At 37.4% G+C, this 15,319-nt stretch overlaps 1 protein-coding gene across 12 annotated transcripts in view; it reads left to right on the top strand.

Moving 5' to 3' along the window:
- Positions 1-15,319, top strand: part of RALGPS1 (Ral GEF with PH domain and SH3 binding motif 1) — a 137,390-nt gene that overhangs the window by 34,147 nt on the left and 87,924 nt on the right. For 11 of the 12 annotated variants that reach the window (XR_012838505.1, XR_012838504.1, XM_075772649.1 and 8 more), the window contains exons 3-6: positions 4,130-4,223; positions 8,420-8,546; positions 11,527-11,634; positions 14,906-14,956. Coding sequence is in view for 10 of the 12 variants with exons in the window: in XM_075772649.1 (XP_075628764.1) it covers positions 8,490-8,546; positions 11,527-11,634; positions 14,906-14,956 (216 nt within the window). In the remaining 2 variants the exon portion in view is untranslated. The remainder of the gene's footprint in view (positions 1-4,129; positions 4,224-8,419; positions 8,547-11,526; positions 11,635-14,905; positions 14,957-15,319) is intronic. The other variant, XM_075772654.1, reaches the window with a different exon arrangement.

A 15,319-nucleotide genomic window follows, 5' to 3' on the forward strand; every position in this document is an offset into this window, starting at 1 on the left:
TAATTAATAGATCATGAAAACAAGAGAGGACTCTGGTGATAATCACTGATGTCTTCTATACCGTATATCATAAAACTTCCTTGAATTCTCATTCAGTCTCCTTGTGGGGGATTGTTTTGTGGTTTTATGTAAATAAATAAAATCCAACCTTGATGTAAAGATTTCTAGACATGAGTAAAATTCACAGTCTATGCAGAGTTCTTCAAATGGTTTATAATTATTAGAAATCTGCACTGTATTTCTTGTCTTAATTTGTGTAGGTATCCAGCCTGAGATTTTTCTAAGTAGAATGTCACTTTATTATGTTTCTTTTGCTTATACAAGTAGTGTTGATCATATCATTACTTTACTATTTGATGCATTAATGATGGTAGAGAACAGAACGGAGAGAGCAGAACACTTAATAGTTAACTTGTAAATATAATGAACAGTCATTAGATTGAACTCAGTTATCAGTGGATATAGTAAAGATATGGGACATACTCAGGATAAAAATAGCATCACACATTCAAGCCTGCATTGTCAGCCTCCTGCTCTTCCAGGGTTTTAGCAACTAAGCATCCTGTGAGATATTCAATAATTTTGAAATAAATTTTGACAGTTTAGGAGCATTATGAAGACCTTTTCATTGTGAGATTGTGCATACAGCTCTTAAACTATAAGACTGAGACTTTGTATTCATTGTAATTTTGAAAAACAGTAAGACCTTATTTTTATTCAACTTGTAGAATGTCAGCGTAACTTTTTGGTGCAGTGATTGCCACAGACTTCTTTGTACCCAGGTTGCCCTAGGACAGTAAGTTATTTCAAAAATCCAGGATTTGGGCTGTTGTAGGGCAGCTCTGCTATGACAAAAGAATCTTTGGCAGTGTAGTGTAACATGTAACTAGACAAGTAAAGCATATAATAAAAGTATGACCTGAGCTTCAGATGTTGTTTTTAAGCTACTGTTAGTTATAACTCATAAAACCCAAAGAGTTTGGGACCTGGATTCTGAAATTATTTCTTAAGCTCATCGCAGCGGCTGTTCTCTCCTCGTGATACAACTCATTTAAGTGTACATGCACTAGAGGGGTGGAAGTAGGAGAGCTGAGGCAATGAATCTGCTTTTTCATGAGTTAGACTTGATTCATTGGCGGCTATTGAGAGGTGCTGCAAGAATCAGTTTTTCAGCCTGTTTGCTCAGGAGCGATGTGTGTCAGTGGGGTTTACACGTAGTTAATCCACAGACCCTTAACAGTGTTTATAGTGGTTTTGCTTAAAATCCTCTTTCAAGCTATTGAAGATTGAGAGGTCTAGTGATCCTCATTCTGGACACACTTACTTTGCTAGTTCTGGTCAGCTTCTGTATTTGTGCTGGTAGTATAACAGTGACTGGCGTAAGTTGCTGCACTAAGCTTTGGAGTGCTGTTTCCCTTCAAAAGGTGTATTGTCATTGGATCTTATCACAGCCCAATATAGGGATTTATATACTAAATTATAAATGTTATTTCCATTATGTTTTCATTATTATTCATTAACTATAGTAAGAAGTTTCTCAGGAAAGAATGTGCATGAAACTAGTAAATTGTTCATGGCATATTTTATCTATAGGTGGTACTGTTGCCTAAAGCATAATGAAATATATTAGGGACTTTCCGGTGAAATCGATGCTGAAAATACACAAGACAGTTTTCGCTTAGAGGCTCTTTAGTCATATAAATGCAATGGCTTTTTAATCTCACATAACCTAATTGCTTTTTTCTTACTAATCTGTTAGTGGGCAATTATTATTTAAATCCAGGCTTTTGAATTCTTTAGAATTTTTCATGTCGTACAAAATGGCCACCAAAGTCTAATGTTGAATTATTTCAAAAGGACTTTTGAAATGAAAATAGCTTTTTTCATATAAAGCATTGTGGCTATTTAGACAATTCAGCTGTTGTCTCGTTTGTGCATGCATTGTGTGTCATGAAAGGGCTTAGAATGGCATACAACAGGTTACTGTTTTCTGAAGGAAGTAGGGTTCACATGGATCATTTCTGCCTTTACTATAGGAGATGTGGTCCTTTTCCTCTCCACTTAGAAATTGTATGTGAGGGGATGAGAAATGGGGTTTGAGAGGTGATACTTGACAGGGGCACTCAGGAAAGGGAAGGTATGGCGTGGTATTTGAATGTACTAAACTTTTGGGAGGGGATGGTGTCAGGAATAAAATGGTTTTACACCACTGTTGCTCAGTGCTTCTGAGGTTTGCATTAACTTTTCTCTAGATATGTAAATAGATATGGAGAACAAGCAACGTGTGGTTTTAGATAATGCTAATTGCCTTTTTCTGTTTATTTTGCAATAACACAAAAAGATGGGACTTCCCCCCCCGCCCCCCATCCCTTACGAGCCTCTGGGCTGAAGCTGGATGTGAAGTAGATGGTGATTTAAGTTTCACATCAGTGGCTGAGTGCAAGCACAGGGGCACAAGTATAACCACATTATTGTTTCATCCTGTTTTCGTACTACAGTCCCATCTTCCTCTTCCAGCACGTTAACTGTGCTAACATATTCTCATTTCTACTCTACGCCCACAGCATCTGAGTGTGACTTTGTTTATGGTTCATCAAGGAAAGAAACATTCTAATGGTGAACATCTGGAGGAATAGTTTTGGAATGAAGAAAGAGGAAAATGAGTGTAATGATAAAAAACAGTTCAGAATTGAATATGGAGCTCTATATGGTCTGTTGTAAATGTGTCCTTAGGTTGTGGCAATGAATGATGAAGTGGAGTAGTATATTGTTGATCTTGCTGGAGGTAGAAAGCAAGATTCTTTCATGATTCTTCATTCCCTTATCTTCATCAACGACAGCTAACCATTCTGATGTTTGATGTCAAATTCTGGAAGGCATGTCCTCTGAAGAGTGGCTCAGGATTCTGGGTTTGTCTGTTAAGGATGAAAGGGGGGCTGAGGGGCAACCTCATTGCTCTCTGAAGCTTCCTGAGGAGAGGATGTGGAGAGGGAGGTGCTGAGCTCTTCTCCCTGGGATCCAGGGACAGGACATGTGGGAATAGTTCCAACATTGAGTCAAGGGAGGTTCGACTAGATGTTATGAAGCATTTCTTTACCGAGAGGGTGGTCAAACACTGGAACAGGGCATGGCCTAATCACGCTGATGTCATTCACTGATGGCTTACCATCTGCAAACAGTGGTCAAACCCTGGAACAGGCTTACTAGAGAGGTGGTGGATGCCCCAAGCCTGTCAGTGTTTAAGAGGCATTTGCACAATGCCCTTAATACCATGCTTTAACTTTTGGTCAGGCAGTTGGACTAGATGATCATTGTAGGTACCTTCCAACTGGAAGTATTCTATTCTAAATTTATTTAAAAAAAAGCCAAAACCAAACAATCCAAAACTAACTGGTAATTTGTGTTGATTCCAGCCAAGTTCATCACTGCCCAAACAGGGTCCTAGTGCTCTTTAATTGTCTTCACTGAACCAGTTGTGCAGCTAATTTAAGCTTAAGAAAGAACAGTTATCTTTTGGTAGAATACCAAAGTATGTTTTCTTAAAAGCATGCTGCAACTGTCCGCTCATGACTCAGTGATATTAGGAAAACCGTAATGAACTAATGAAAGTAATTAAGTAAATGGGGTTTGAAATCAGCTTAAGACAGTTAACTTTTGGAGCCCAGAATGGCCATACCAGGTCTGATCAAACAGCTGTCTAGCTTGATATTTTTTCCTTCAACAAGAAAATAAGAACAGTGGTCATCAGTGGTTGCTTACATGGTTATTGTCATATTTGCTGAGAGCAGTGTGAACAATTAGTAACCTCCCCAGATTGCCCTGCTAGCAATCAGAAATCAGGGCACAGGGACTTCCTTGGCCAGAGGTGGTGCCTGTGCTTTAAGAGTCTTATGGTGACTTTCTTGTGAGTTGGATAACTAGTAATGAGGATGAATTTGCGGTCATTGTAACTGGATTGCGTGCGTGTTACTAACAGAAATGTCAAATTTGTATTTCTGCTCTCAGAGAATGTCACTTCTGTGCCATATGACAAAATTTAACAGATGCTGGTAAGATAACGGCTATAGGGGTTACTTTTGCGCTCAGTTTTGATGGTGGCGGTTTTGTTTTGTTTTGTTTTCCAATTTAGTTGTCCTTGCCCTGTCTTCACTTTGGCTTCAGAGAGAACTGTGTATCTCAATGGGTTTGTTAAGTTGGCAAAGAAGAACAGACAACCTATGGTGGTATGTATGTTTGCATCCTGATTTATCCACTTCACTTCTGGCAATCTATGAATGAGATCTACTGCCATGTACCTGCGAACCTTCCGTACAAACAGATAAGGGGTTTTCTTGGTTTTGTTTTTTTTAGCACTGTTTGAATAATGCATCGTTTTAATGATTAACCTGAGCAAGTTGAAAGAATTTTTAAGAAGCTAAAGCTATGAAAAGAAATTATGTCATTTTAGTGACTTTTTATCTTTTATTGCCAACATATTGGACCTTTGATAATTTTCAGAATTTCAAAACTTTCTTTTTAATCTCGTTGGAGTGCAATATTGCGAGTATGGGGGAGCAGGTTTTATATTAATTATTTTAAATATCTTTCTGACAGCCTTTTGTTACAGTAGGCTTAGTAGTAGCTCCAGTGTTACTTAATTTGCAGAGTAATACCTTTTGTGATAGCAGATGTGGAAATACTTCAAATCACCAAGTGATTTCATAAGAATAAAAACTTTCTTGGATTTGACTTTAAAGGATAATTGCTCCCTGTGACTTTCCTCAAGGCAGCAAAATAAATGTGTTTGGAGGGAAGTATTTTTTCATAGGAGATGTGAGTCTTGGAGAAACGTATGCACGTAGGAAAAACCTGCATTTTTAATGTTTGTGTTATATTTGAAACATTTTGTGGTCCTTTTTAGAATGAAAGTATCTAACCTTGCAAGCTTTTTCTGTGTACTGAGTATTGAAAGGCAGAAGTATGTTAGTGCTTTTGGTTTCAGATATTAAAGGACTTTTGTCTCTTTTTGGTTTATTGAATGTTAAAACTTGGAGTAAAACTGAGCTTGGACAGGATACAAGATCACATATGGGATTTTTCTTTCCCTTTTCAGAGCATTTTTGAGCCCCCGCACACTAGAAAGCCTAGTCAGAAAGGCGGAGAAGGAGGAGACAAGAATATTTTTGTGGTCTTGATGTAAATGCCACATTTTAAAGAAATTACATCATGAAAATTGCTTTCCACTTCAGTATCTCCAAGGACTAACAGGAGCAACTCCAGACCTAGAAATACTTTGCAGTCTGCTCAAAATAGAAGTTAACTTTATCGGGAAACAAGATAAAGGAAATTGCTTCTTGACTAGTTTAACTGAGGAGATTCTGACATTGTTTGAAATGCAGTTACTGATTTGTTTCATGCCTGCCCATGAGATCATGGGGAGAGTTGTTGTTGTTTGTCATGTAAGGCCTTGTAGAGATGACAGGTGAGGTGAAGACCTCATCTTTCTCAAGAAAGTAAAATAAGAGGTTATTTTTATTCTCAGCTGCTTGTTTTTCCAGCATTTTCCTGTTTGTGTGATCAGAGTGTTGTGAGGAAGGGTGAGGATGCAAAGGGAGATGTGGCAGTATCCCTAGTTGCATATTTGAGCAACTGCAGATTTTACTAAAAGAGTAGATGTGGAGTCATCTGTGGCAGCGGTTGCCAAGGGGTTCATCTGTGTGTGCTGTGGGGAATGGGGAAGCAACCATGCTGTCTGTTTTCTTGATGTCAGGTGAGTCAGAGATTGAGCTGACCTGGTAATTCTGTAAGCAGTTCTTGCTTTTTCTGTGCGCACATGCTTACGCACGTGCAGAGACACACACGAATAGTTCTGCTATGTATGTGCATGCTGTATCTCAAACAATTTTACTAGCTGTCTGCTAGCAGCATGCTTAAAGTGCATGTAAACTTTCTGCAATGTTGCCAGTTCTTCAAACAGTAGCCAGTGAAACAGGGCTATATGGTGTCTGTATTTTAAACATGTCCCTAGCAGCTGATTTGGGTTTAATAATTAGAAATAGTGAGGTAGTTTAGTTTTCACCCCATGGGCATAATACTGATTATTTAATTTGGGAGGAAAAGGTCTTTCTTTTGATGAGACAGTTGTTTAGATTCAGCAGTCTCTTCTGTGCAATCCTGCAGGTCTGAACTGCGTTAGGTTTTTGATGCCCACCTCAAAAAGGCTTCACCTCAGGTTCCATGTGGATTCTCAGACCCAAATGTTGCAAAGCATTGCTCACCTGACAAAGTGAGAGGCAGATCCTGTCCTCAGACCTTCTCTATAAAGAATGTTAGCAATGGATCATGTTGAACACTGTAAGGCTTGTAAACATCCACGGCTGTCCCCTTGTTCACTTAATCAGCCATTTCGTTGTAGTCCTAAGAGTTTGTTAATGTATTCCTGTAAGATTGGTTACGACGTAAGGGTAGTCTGAGATTTGAGATTATGTGGGCTCTGATTCATGAATCAATGTACATAAACTTTAAATATATCATTATGATGTATTGGCTGACAAAATTTTCAGTGATAAAGGTAAAAGCATAACATGTTACGTTGAACGTTTAACTGAAGGACTTTGGCAGGTACTGTCTCATTATGCTAATTGTTGTTGGGCCACTAATGAAAGGGCAGCTTTAACCTGTTAAGCTAGCAGGTTGTATGGACACCCAAAATGCACGTGTATCTCTGTGAATCCTGGTTTTGCTGTGTTTGAGAGTACAATTTGAAGTTTGTTTCTGACTTTCACTTCATTTCAGATAAATACAGAGAATGCTTGTCTCCAAACACAATCTTCTATAGGAACAATAAATTAATACTTAAGTTTTGCAGCAATAATCAAAGGTCCAGTGTGAAGGAGGTACCAGGCATATCCATTGGTGACAATTTTTTAAGTGACATGAAAAAGCTTTCTGAGCAATTTTCTGAATTAGCCAATCTTATGGTCAAATTTGTCTTTGCTGTGTAGATTTGAAAATAAAATCTTAGGATTCTCTTCACTTCCCCTTACATAAAGTTTTGACCAAAAGGAATGTTTTTGTGCCTGGAGGTATCTGTTGTTGTCACTGGGTAAGTGATTTTATTTAAAAATGTGTGTGTAATTCTTTTACGAGTACCCTTGCTATCTGAATTAAGTCTATAGTCATGTCAGTTGTTCTAATTTTAGTTGTACCTATTTATATACAGATTTTTTTTCTGAGTGAGATGCAACTTAATTAGATTTGTATAGTTATATATCCCTCTGTGTCCATATGGTGCATATTCTCTAGTGGATAATAATTGACATATATCTGAAAAGATGAAATTTGATTTCCTGATATAAAGGGAGATATAAATATTTACATATATTTAATACTTATCTTTTTGATACTCAGGAATATGCTGTTTCAATTATTTGTGCTTTATTTCAAGACTGGTTCTTTTAGATGCAAGTATTATTTTTGTGATCGATGGTTTTGTTAATTCAGAACTGCAATATGGGTGTGGGTTTTGTGTTGGGATTTTGGGGGCAGTTTTTGTTCGGGTTTTTTTGTTTTTATTGAACATTTTGTATTTCTGCATTTTCATTAAACACTTTAATTCTGGAACAGATTATTTGATCCAAGTGGGTAGAGGCAGCTTCTCTGTGGTACCGCATACTCAGATTTTTTGCAGTCTGGTCACTTGGTTTCTGGAGGAAGCTTAAGGTATACTACATATGTGAAGACCTAAGCCAATTTGGAACTGCATTTGTCTGCTTAATCCAGTTTGAGAAAAGTCTCACTTCAGACAGTGTTGCCGGATTAGCCGAGATCATTGAGATTCATACTTCCAACCCAGAAGGGTGATGTTGGCCAGTTCTCTTCTCTGGAAAACGTCTGTTGTTGGGGCCTGACAAAATGCTTTCAGGCGCACCTGTCTGTACAGATACTATGGAGGCCTCAGCAGCTGCAAATAGGATTTGCGCATTAGAAAGATACAGTGGGACTCAAATTACCACTTAGGAGACTGATTCAAGTGATGAGCAGGGAAAAATAAGGAAGCACCATTTTTTTCAGTCAGTTAATAGCTTGGATTTCTTACTTTAAAATACGTTATGGTAACCTGCAGTTTCTGGGTGAATACTGCCTAGCATGGACTTCATATAGAACCTAATTCAACATAAATGACAAATAATATACTTTTTTCTCCCCTTACATTTCTTGAGTTGATTGGAAGTGTGGATAAGGATTTGGCATGGCTTTAGCAATCTTCAGTTATACTCCTTCACAGTCGGTACTTGAAAGAGAAAAGAGAATCTAGCTCCTAAGATCATCTTGTTTCTGAAGTTCTTTTCTCTGAGAAAGAACAATGAAATCTCTTGTATTGTTGGGTTTGATTTTTTATTTTATTTTATTTATTTACACAAGTACATTTGCTTTGCAGGAATTCTGTTTTCATCATGTTGTCTCACCAGTGCTGGATGAGCTGAAACTTCCTGCATCTTGGGGAGAGCATGTATAAAAGGAATGACCTCATGGCCAATGTGATGGTCACCTCTGCCACTCCAGAGGTACAGTTCCTTGGTTTTTGTTAGCTCCTGTATCAAAATGGAAATCTTGGCTTCTTTCAACTTTCACAGAAACCCTTTCCACTACCAGTCATGTCAGTCCTTCTTATGAATGGTGTGGTATTGGACAACAGAGCAATTTTAGAACACTCCATGACTCTGAGTGTTCACAACCCTATTTTTTAATTGTTGTTGTTGCTGATGATTACTCATGTAAATTAGTTTTAAATAGCATTTTTGATCTGTAACTTCGTAACTTACAGCAGCCATTTATTATTAATGAGTTAAGAGCAATGTAATATAATGTAATATAAATGGAGCCAGTCAGAAATACTCCAGTTGAATTTTTTTTAATTTACTAGTCTACTAGTAAAGAAAGTGCACTGTAAGATTTTGTTCATTTTTAACCCTTTGTATCCTTTGGAGACCAGGCAGCTCTGTCGTGCTGTTTCTAAATACTGCCTAGTTGCGTGTTTTGCTGCTGTGCACAGTTAACAGCCTGTGTTTGTAGGTCCAGGACAGCCACCTGAGGACTGCTTGGGAATTAGTTACCCTACTGAGTTTTTCTGTGGTTGGTTTGTTTGTTTGTTTTCTTACTTTCATGTAATATTATGATGAAATATTGTAAGTCAGCTACAGTAAAGCTTGCCCAGTAAAGCACACATTTTAGATGTATGATGGGAGGTACTTTCTGCTTTTTAAAAAGGTAACATTTTGATGAAATTCTTCCGTGGTTGGAAAGTTCTACTGTTTCATCTCTCAAGACAGCTGAAGAGCTGTATGAAGCAAGTTTTTCTATTGTAGTGGTGCCTTTTGCACACACAACTTGATCCTGTCCAAGCAGTTGTCCTGATTTTCATGAAACAAATCAGCTGTGAACTGATGTTTAAAAATCTTATAACAAAACAAAAATATGTAATACAGTTGTGCCCTGCAGAAGATCATTTTCTCAAACATAGTATGAATGCCCTCAGACTAATAAAAATAGTTTTTCATTCTCTCAAGATGGGGGACACTTTGAATTGGTTTTGCAAACACACAATTTTGAAACTTCTCTTCAAAATAATTAAAAAAAAAGAAAAAAAGTTTGCACACCATTTTCTCAGAACAGAAATATCTGTCATAGATCAGAGCATAAGAAGTCTCCAAGATGAAACCAAAGATTCTTCTAATTCATTATTCTGCCTCTGATAGTGTCCAGTGCCTGAAAGAAGGGCACATCAGTGCAAGCACAGGAAACATCCCACTGGCACCACAGATGTTTGCAACCCAGGGACTTCCTGAGGGGAAGGTCCTGTTTGCTATCTCTCAACGTATTTGTCTTCCATAAATTTACCTAGTTGTCTCTCTGAATCTTTTAGTTTATACAGAATCCCATAACAAGCTGTTTTTCAGCTTAACTGTATGCTGTCTGAAGACCTGTATCCTCTTACGCATTTAAAATGCATCTCTAATTTTAACTGGTCAACCCTTCTCCTGGTGTTAGATGAAGCAGAGGCCACTCCTGCTTTTCTCTCACTTACTTTGTTGGTTATTGTACTTCCCTCCCACAACCCACTGCCGTTTTTCCAGGTTGAAGATTTCTAGCATAGCCAGTCTGTCTTTGTAAAGAAGCCATTCCATACCTGTGATCATCCTTGTTGCCTTGTTCTGAAACTTTTCCAGTTCTTTGATATCCCCGTTAAGATGGAGACTAATTGTGCATATGTTTGGGTGCACTATGGATTTATAAAGGAGCATATTTATACTCTTACATATTTTCTCTTTTCCTTTTCCAGACATACCAAATGTTGTGAAGTCCCTTTTCAGTGCTAATTCACATATTCTCAGTGCTTGTAACTACTGTCTTGTAACTAATTATTGATTGTTGCAAGGGTAATCTCTATGCTAGTGCTGCATAGTTTCCTTAATGTCTTTGGAGGGAGGCACCACGTCAAAAATCTTTTGGAAGTCCATCAAGACTGTCTTAATCATGTTCCTTTACCCAGATGTCTGTAGGTACTGCAGCCGTGCCTCTTTCTCCGTACTAACTTGGCAATTTCCTGATACAGCATACCTATCTGTGTTTCTATTAATTCCCCTTTATTCTCTTCCTGGGTTTGCCCAGTACAAATGTCAGACTTCCTAATCAGTAGTTCCCTGGATACTTTGTGGGGGGGGGGGGGAAAATCAGCATCTCACCACCTTCTAGTTCTTTGCTACCAAGTCAGTTTTAAGTGAGAATTGCATGTCGCAGTTTGTTAAGAAGCCAGAACATCTTGATTCAACAACAGTGTTCTTATAGCAAACGAATAACCTCAGTGAGGTAAGGGCTTAAAATTTTACATGCATATATATTGTTATTCAGTATGTAGTATGTAAGATAAGAAATAGAAAAATAATGCTGCTGTTATTGAGAAATCACATTATTCCTGAAGAAAGGAAAAAGAGCCACAAGTGCCTGCATCTGAGCCCAAGGATGAAACTTCAAAAGGAAGGCAAGGCACCAATTTTTAAGGCAAGACACAGGACTATTCTAAAGTACCCTGGAGCTAACAGTGGGTTAAATTTCAGTATGTGTCAGTTTTTCCTTTTTTAGAACATTACGGATAGAGCAGCATGATTCGGATCTACCCACTCTTTACCTTGCATATTTAATTTAAAATTTTCCATTGAATATGAATCTTCAAAATCCCAACATGTTTCCTTTTGTCTGACAGCTCTTTTATCTAGTCTATAATTTTTAAAATGGCTTTCTAAAGCTGGAAATTTTATAGACCTAAAATTGTATATCATAAAAATTGTATATGTATAGTTTTTGCAGAAGAAAGTTAGTTGGAAACATTTGTGAACCATGCTAAACTAAATTTTATAATTCACTGTCTGAAGCTTTTTGAAGTTCATACATTTTCTTGCAATTTCTTTATATTTTTACACATTTATTTTCTGAATTTGACATGAAATTCATCATTCTGCAGATAAGCCTACTATTTTTTCTTTGTAGGGTAGTAGCAGCTCAGATTCTCTGGAAGGGCGAAGTTCAGATTATGCCAATAAAAGCTACGATGCAGTTGTATTTGATGTGTTGAAAGTAACTCCTGAGGAGTTTGCTGTAAGTAGAAATGTTATTTTTGCATTTAAGCTTGTATAATATTCAGGGCTTGCAGGTTATTATAAAATACAGAAAACTTTTTTCTTAAAATCTTTTAAATGAACTTCTAGTGTTCTTAAAAACAAATTTCTGATTATATAAACTTTAACAAAATTAATGTCTTGGGATTTAATCATTCAGTATTGACCTGACACAGCATATTTGTTTTTCTGTGTAAAGCTATTTGAATTTTTTCTAGTGTTTTTGAAGATCCTAGTGTAGGTTTAAAGATATGTTCAGTTATCCACAATCGGATTCATTTTTTCTAATTGAAACCACAAATATTCATCTTTTCTGCTGAAACATCAGTTTCTCAGAAAAAGCAGTTTCTTAAAAGCAGGGAAGAAGCTTGTAGAGAGGAAACAATTTGTGTTCCTTAATAACAAATTTTCAGTACTAAACTGAAAGCAGAACTGCAGCAAAAGTCCAATACAGTTCTTGTGTCTGGCCCCTTATTTTCTATGTTAACTTGCTGTTGAACCTAATTCAATGGTTTCGTTAATATTCTGGGCACCAAAGTGATGTTTCCCTCATTCGTTGTAAGATTGTTTAATACTCAGTCGCAAAAAAACTCCTGGAGATATGCCTACATTGTTCCTAAAAGTTTGTCACTTTGGAACTAATTCTGATGAGCTTTTTAACACTCATACAAAATACACAGATGAGAGCTGTTGTTAGGTGAAAATATACAAATACTTGGTTGGCAAATTTGTGTCAACAAAAAAAAAAAAACCCCAGAAAAATGGCCTGGTGCTTTTGCTCCTATTTGTCAAGCTCAGATTATCCATGGCCAAGGACTACCTTCAGAAATGAACAGAGCCACAATTTAGACAGGCCTGTAAAATCACACAAAAGTAGAGATGTCTAATTTCATCAGAGGAGACTGAATATTAAGTCCAAAGACAGCCCAGAACATAGTGTGTAGTCTACACCAGCAAAAATTAATTGCTAGTGATCTCAGAACTGTATTTATAAAATTATCAGTCAAGGTAAGCTTGCTTGTAACTTACAACTCATCAGTTTTCTATGATGTTCATACTTCCTACTGCTGTTGGTTTGAGACAGAAGCTTGTTGACAAGGGTCTTGATTTAACGGTACACTTTAAAAACACGCACATTGCACAGGCACATTGCGCACACAAACACACACACCCCCCACCCCTCCTTAGGTCCTTGTAACATATCTTTTAACTCTGAAGTCCAAACTTCTGTAAGTTACTTTTCTCTCTCCAGTTCCACCCGTAGCCATGAACAAAACCAAACCGAACCATCCACCAACCCCTAAAGAAACCAAAGATTGCAATTTGTGTCTGTAGGACTGGCAGTGAGGCTTGAAAAAGCTCGTATGTAAACCCTAGGGGGTAGAGCTGTTTGAGGTATGGTCACACAAACTTGTAACACCAAGGCTTCTTTAGCCAGAGTAGCTATTCTCCTTGTGCCACATTAAAACCTTTAATTAGTTTACCCTGATCCTTGTTTTTTATTAACAGCTCAAGTAATGTTTACTGCTTTTGTTCCATCCAGAGAAGCAGATAATTTCTGTTTTCAGTAAATAATGACAACCAGTAAATTAAACATACTATTTCTTGTTACTCAAGACTGCAGTAGTCTGTTTCAAATAACTTGAAACAGTTCAGTTGAGGAGAATGACAAGACCCACCAGGTCTGGTTTTACTGTAGTTAGTACACTGGGCATCAGGGCAGAGATCTATGGAATATGGGATTGCGTATTGGATATAAATATTTAGAGAAAGGGAATGGAGCCAATTAAGGTCACTTCCAAATTTAGTGTGTTGCATTCCTTTTTAAAATTTCGAAGCAGCAGTGGAAAAATTCCCTGGTGTAATCACGTATGTAACGAAAAGATCAGCAGCTTGTCACTACTGAATTTTGGTTTAACCTTTTTGGTGATTTCGATTGAACCTGTCTTGTTGAAATGATTACTAATTCTTGCTGAAAACTTCTTTATTGATGTCACTTAATATGGCTTGCAGTCAGCTTTTTGGAGCCTCTTCTGTGCATCTTATTAGGACACGTTCCAGAAGCTGCAAACAGGCATTTGTGACTGCAGATTTTCTAGGAGCAGAGCGAGATCTTAATGACATCTGAGTTTGTAAATACCCTAAGATTACTCAGAAGTATAAGTCACAAAATTGATTGCTGCTAAGAGTGTTTGGCTAGGGCTTTGTGGCAAAATCTTTGACTCAGCATAATATAAAAGCAAGGAATAGTTAGAGAGTGTAAATTAACCATTTACGGAAGGAGGCTTTTTTCATGTCTGTCAAATTTTATGAGCCTTATTGACTTTTCTAGGCTGATGTCTGAGGAATCATACTAATAGTAGAAACCTTATTAAAATTGTATTTAAATAGCTAGTTATTCTTAACTGGTGGAATCAAATGAGCACTTTGACAGGGGATTAGCAAGTTTTTGCTGTTTTGGGTTTAGTGTAACAAAATGGCCAGCAGAGAAGCTTTACTAGGGAAAGATCCAAAGAAGTGTTCTTTGACACTTCCTTTTACACATTAAATCATGTAAATAACAAAATTCCAAGCTCTGTAGGTTTACACACAGTATAATTGAAGTACCTATTGATTAAATGTAATTTACATGACTTCTGAATATATAATGTCATTCGATCACTAAAGCAATTCCAGTATTTTATCACTCAGATGCTAAAAACATTCTATAAATGCTTCCCCCCCCGCCCCCCAAAATCACTGGCTTTGAAACAGCGTTACAATGTCTTATCAGGGCATACTTGTCAGTGACTGAAAATCTGTGTATGACCCCTTAAAGCATATTCCAATCGTAACTAATTAATACATCATAATGCTATTGCCCTTCAACCCAGTGAACGTAAAATGTGTGCTGCTTTCTGCGTGAAGGGCAAGTAATTCTTCCTGCTATTTCTGTTACGTCAATAAAGGGCCCAAACAGTAGGGCACTCAAACGCAGATTTTTCCTCTTACGCTGCTGCAGGTACTGAAAACCTTTGCTTAGTTACAGCTGGTAAACATAAGAGAATATGATGACATTTTGTCACTCAGGGTGGTGATGATGGAGTTTCTGCCTGTAGAGTGTCAGCCTGGACAGGGGAGGCCGAATTCAGGGCTGGTCAGTTCTGGTCTAGGGAGAAAATGCAACTGTGTGGTTTGTGATTACTAAAGGGCAGGTGTAAATACATGTTTGCTCTCTGTATTGCATTATTTAAATTTTCTCTTTATTGCAGAGCCAGATTACATTGATGGATACACCAGTATTTAAAGCTATACAGCCTGAGGTAGGTTTTCTTAAACTATCTGCTTACATCTTTGGAATTCAGTGCCCAAGGAAATGTAACTGTTAAATAGTGCTTTTTCATTGAAAAAATGCTCAAGTTCTTGCACTGCACTAATATTCTTCTAAGCTTATTCCTTGTTAGCACTGTGAATATGTAACCCAGTCTGATTTACTTCGATTTTTCATCTATAGCCAAAAGACACGACCATGGTTTTTCTGGAAGTCTTCCTGTCCTGTTTTGTGTTGGGATTTCTTCAGGATAAATTTATCAAATGTCAAAATTCTCTACTCTCCTTTCTGCTCCTATTGTTCAGTTCACATCTGATTTCAGAGTTTGAGTTATGCCTCTAGTCATAACCTGCAT

Source organism: Balearica regulorum, chromosome 20, assembly GCF_011004875.1.
Source record: "Balearica regulorum gibbericeps isolate bBalReg1 chromosome 20, bBalReg1.pri, whole genome shotgun sequence".
Classification (NCBI taxonomy): Eukaryota; Metazoa; Chordata; class Aves; order Gruiformes; family Gruidae; genus Balearica; species Balearica regulorum.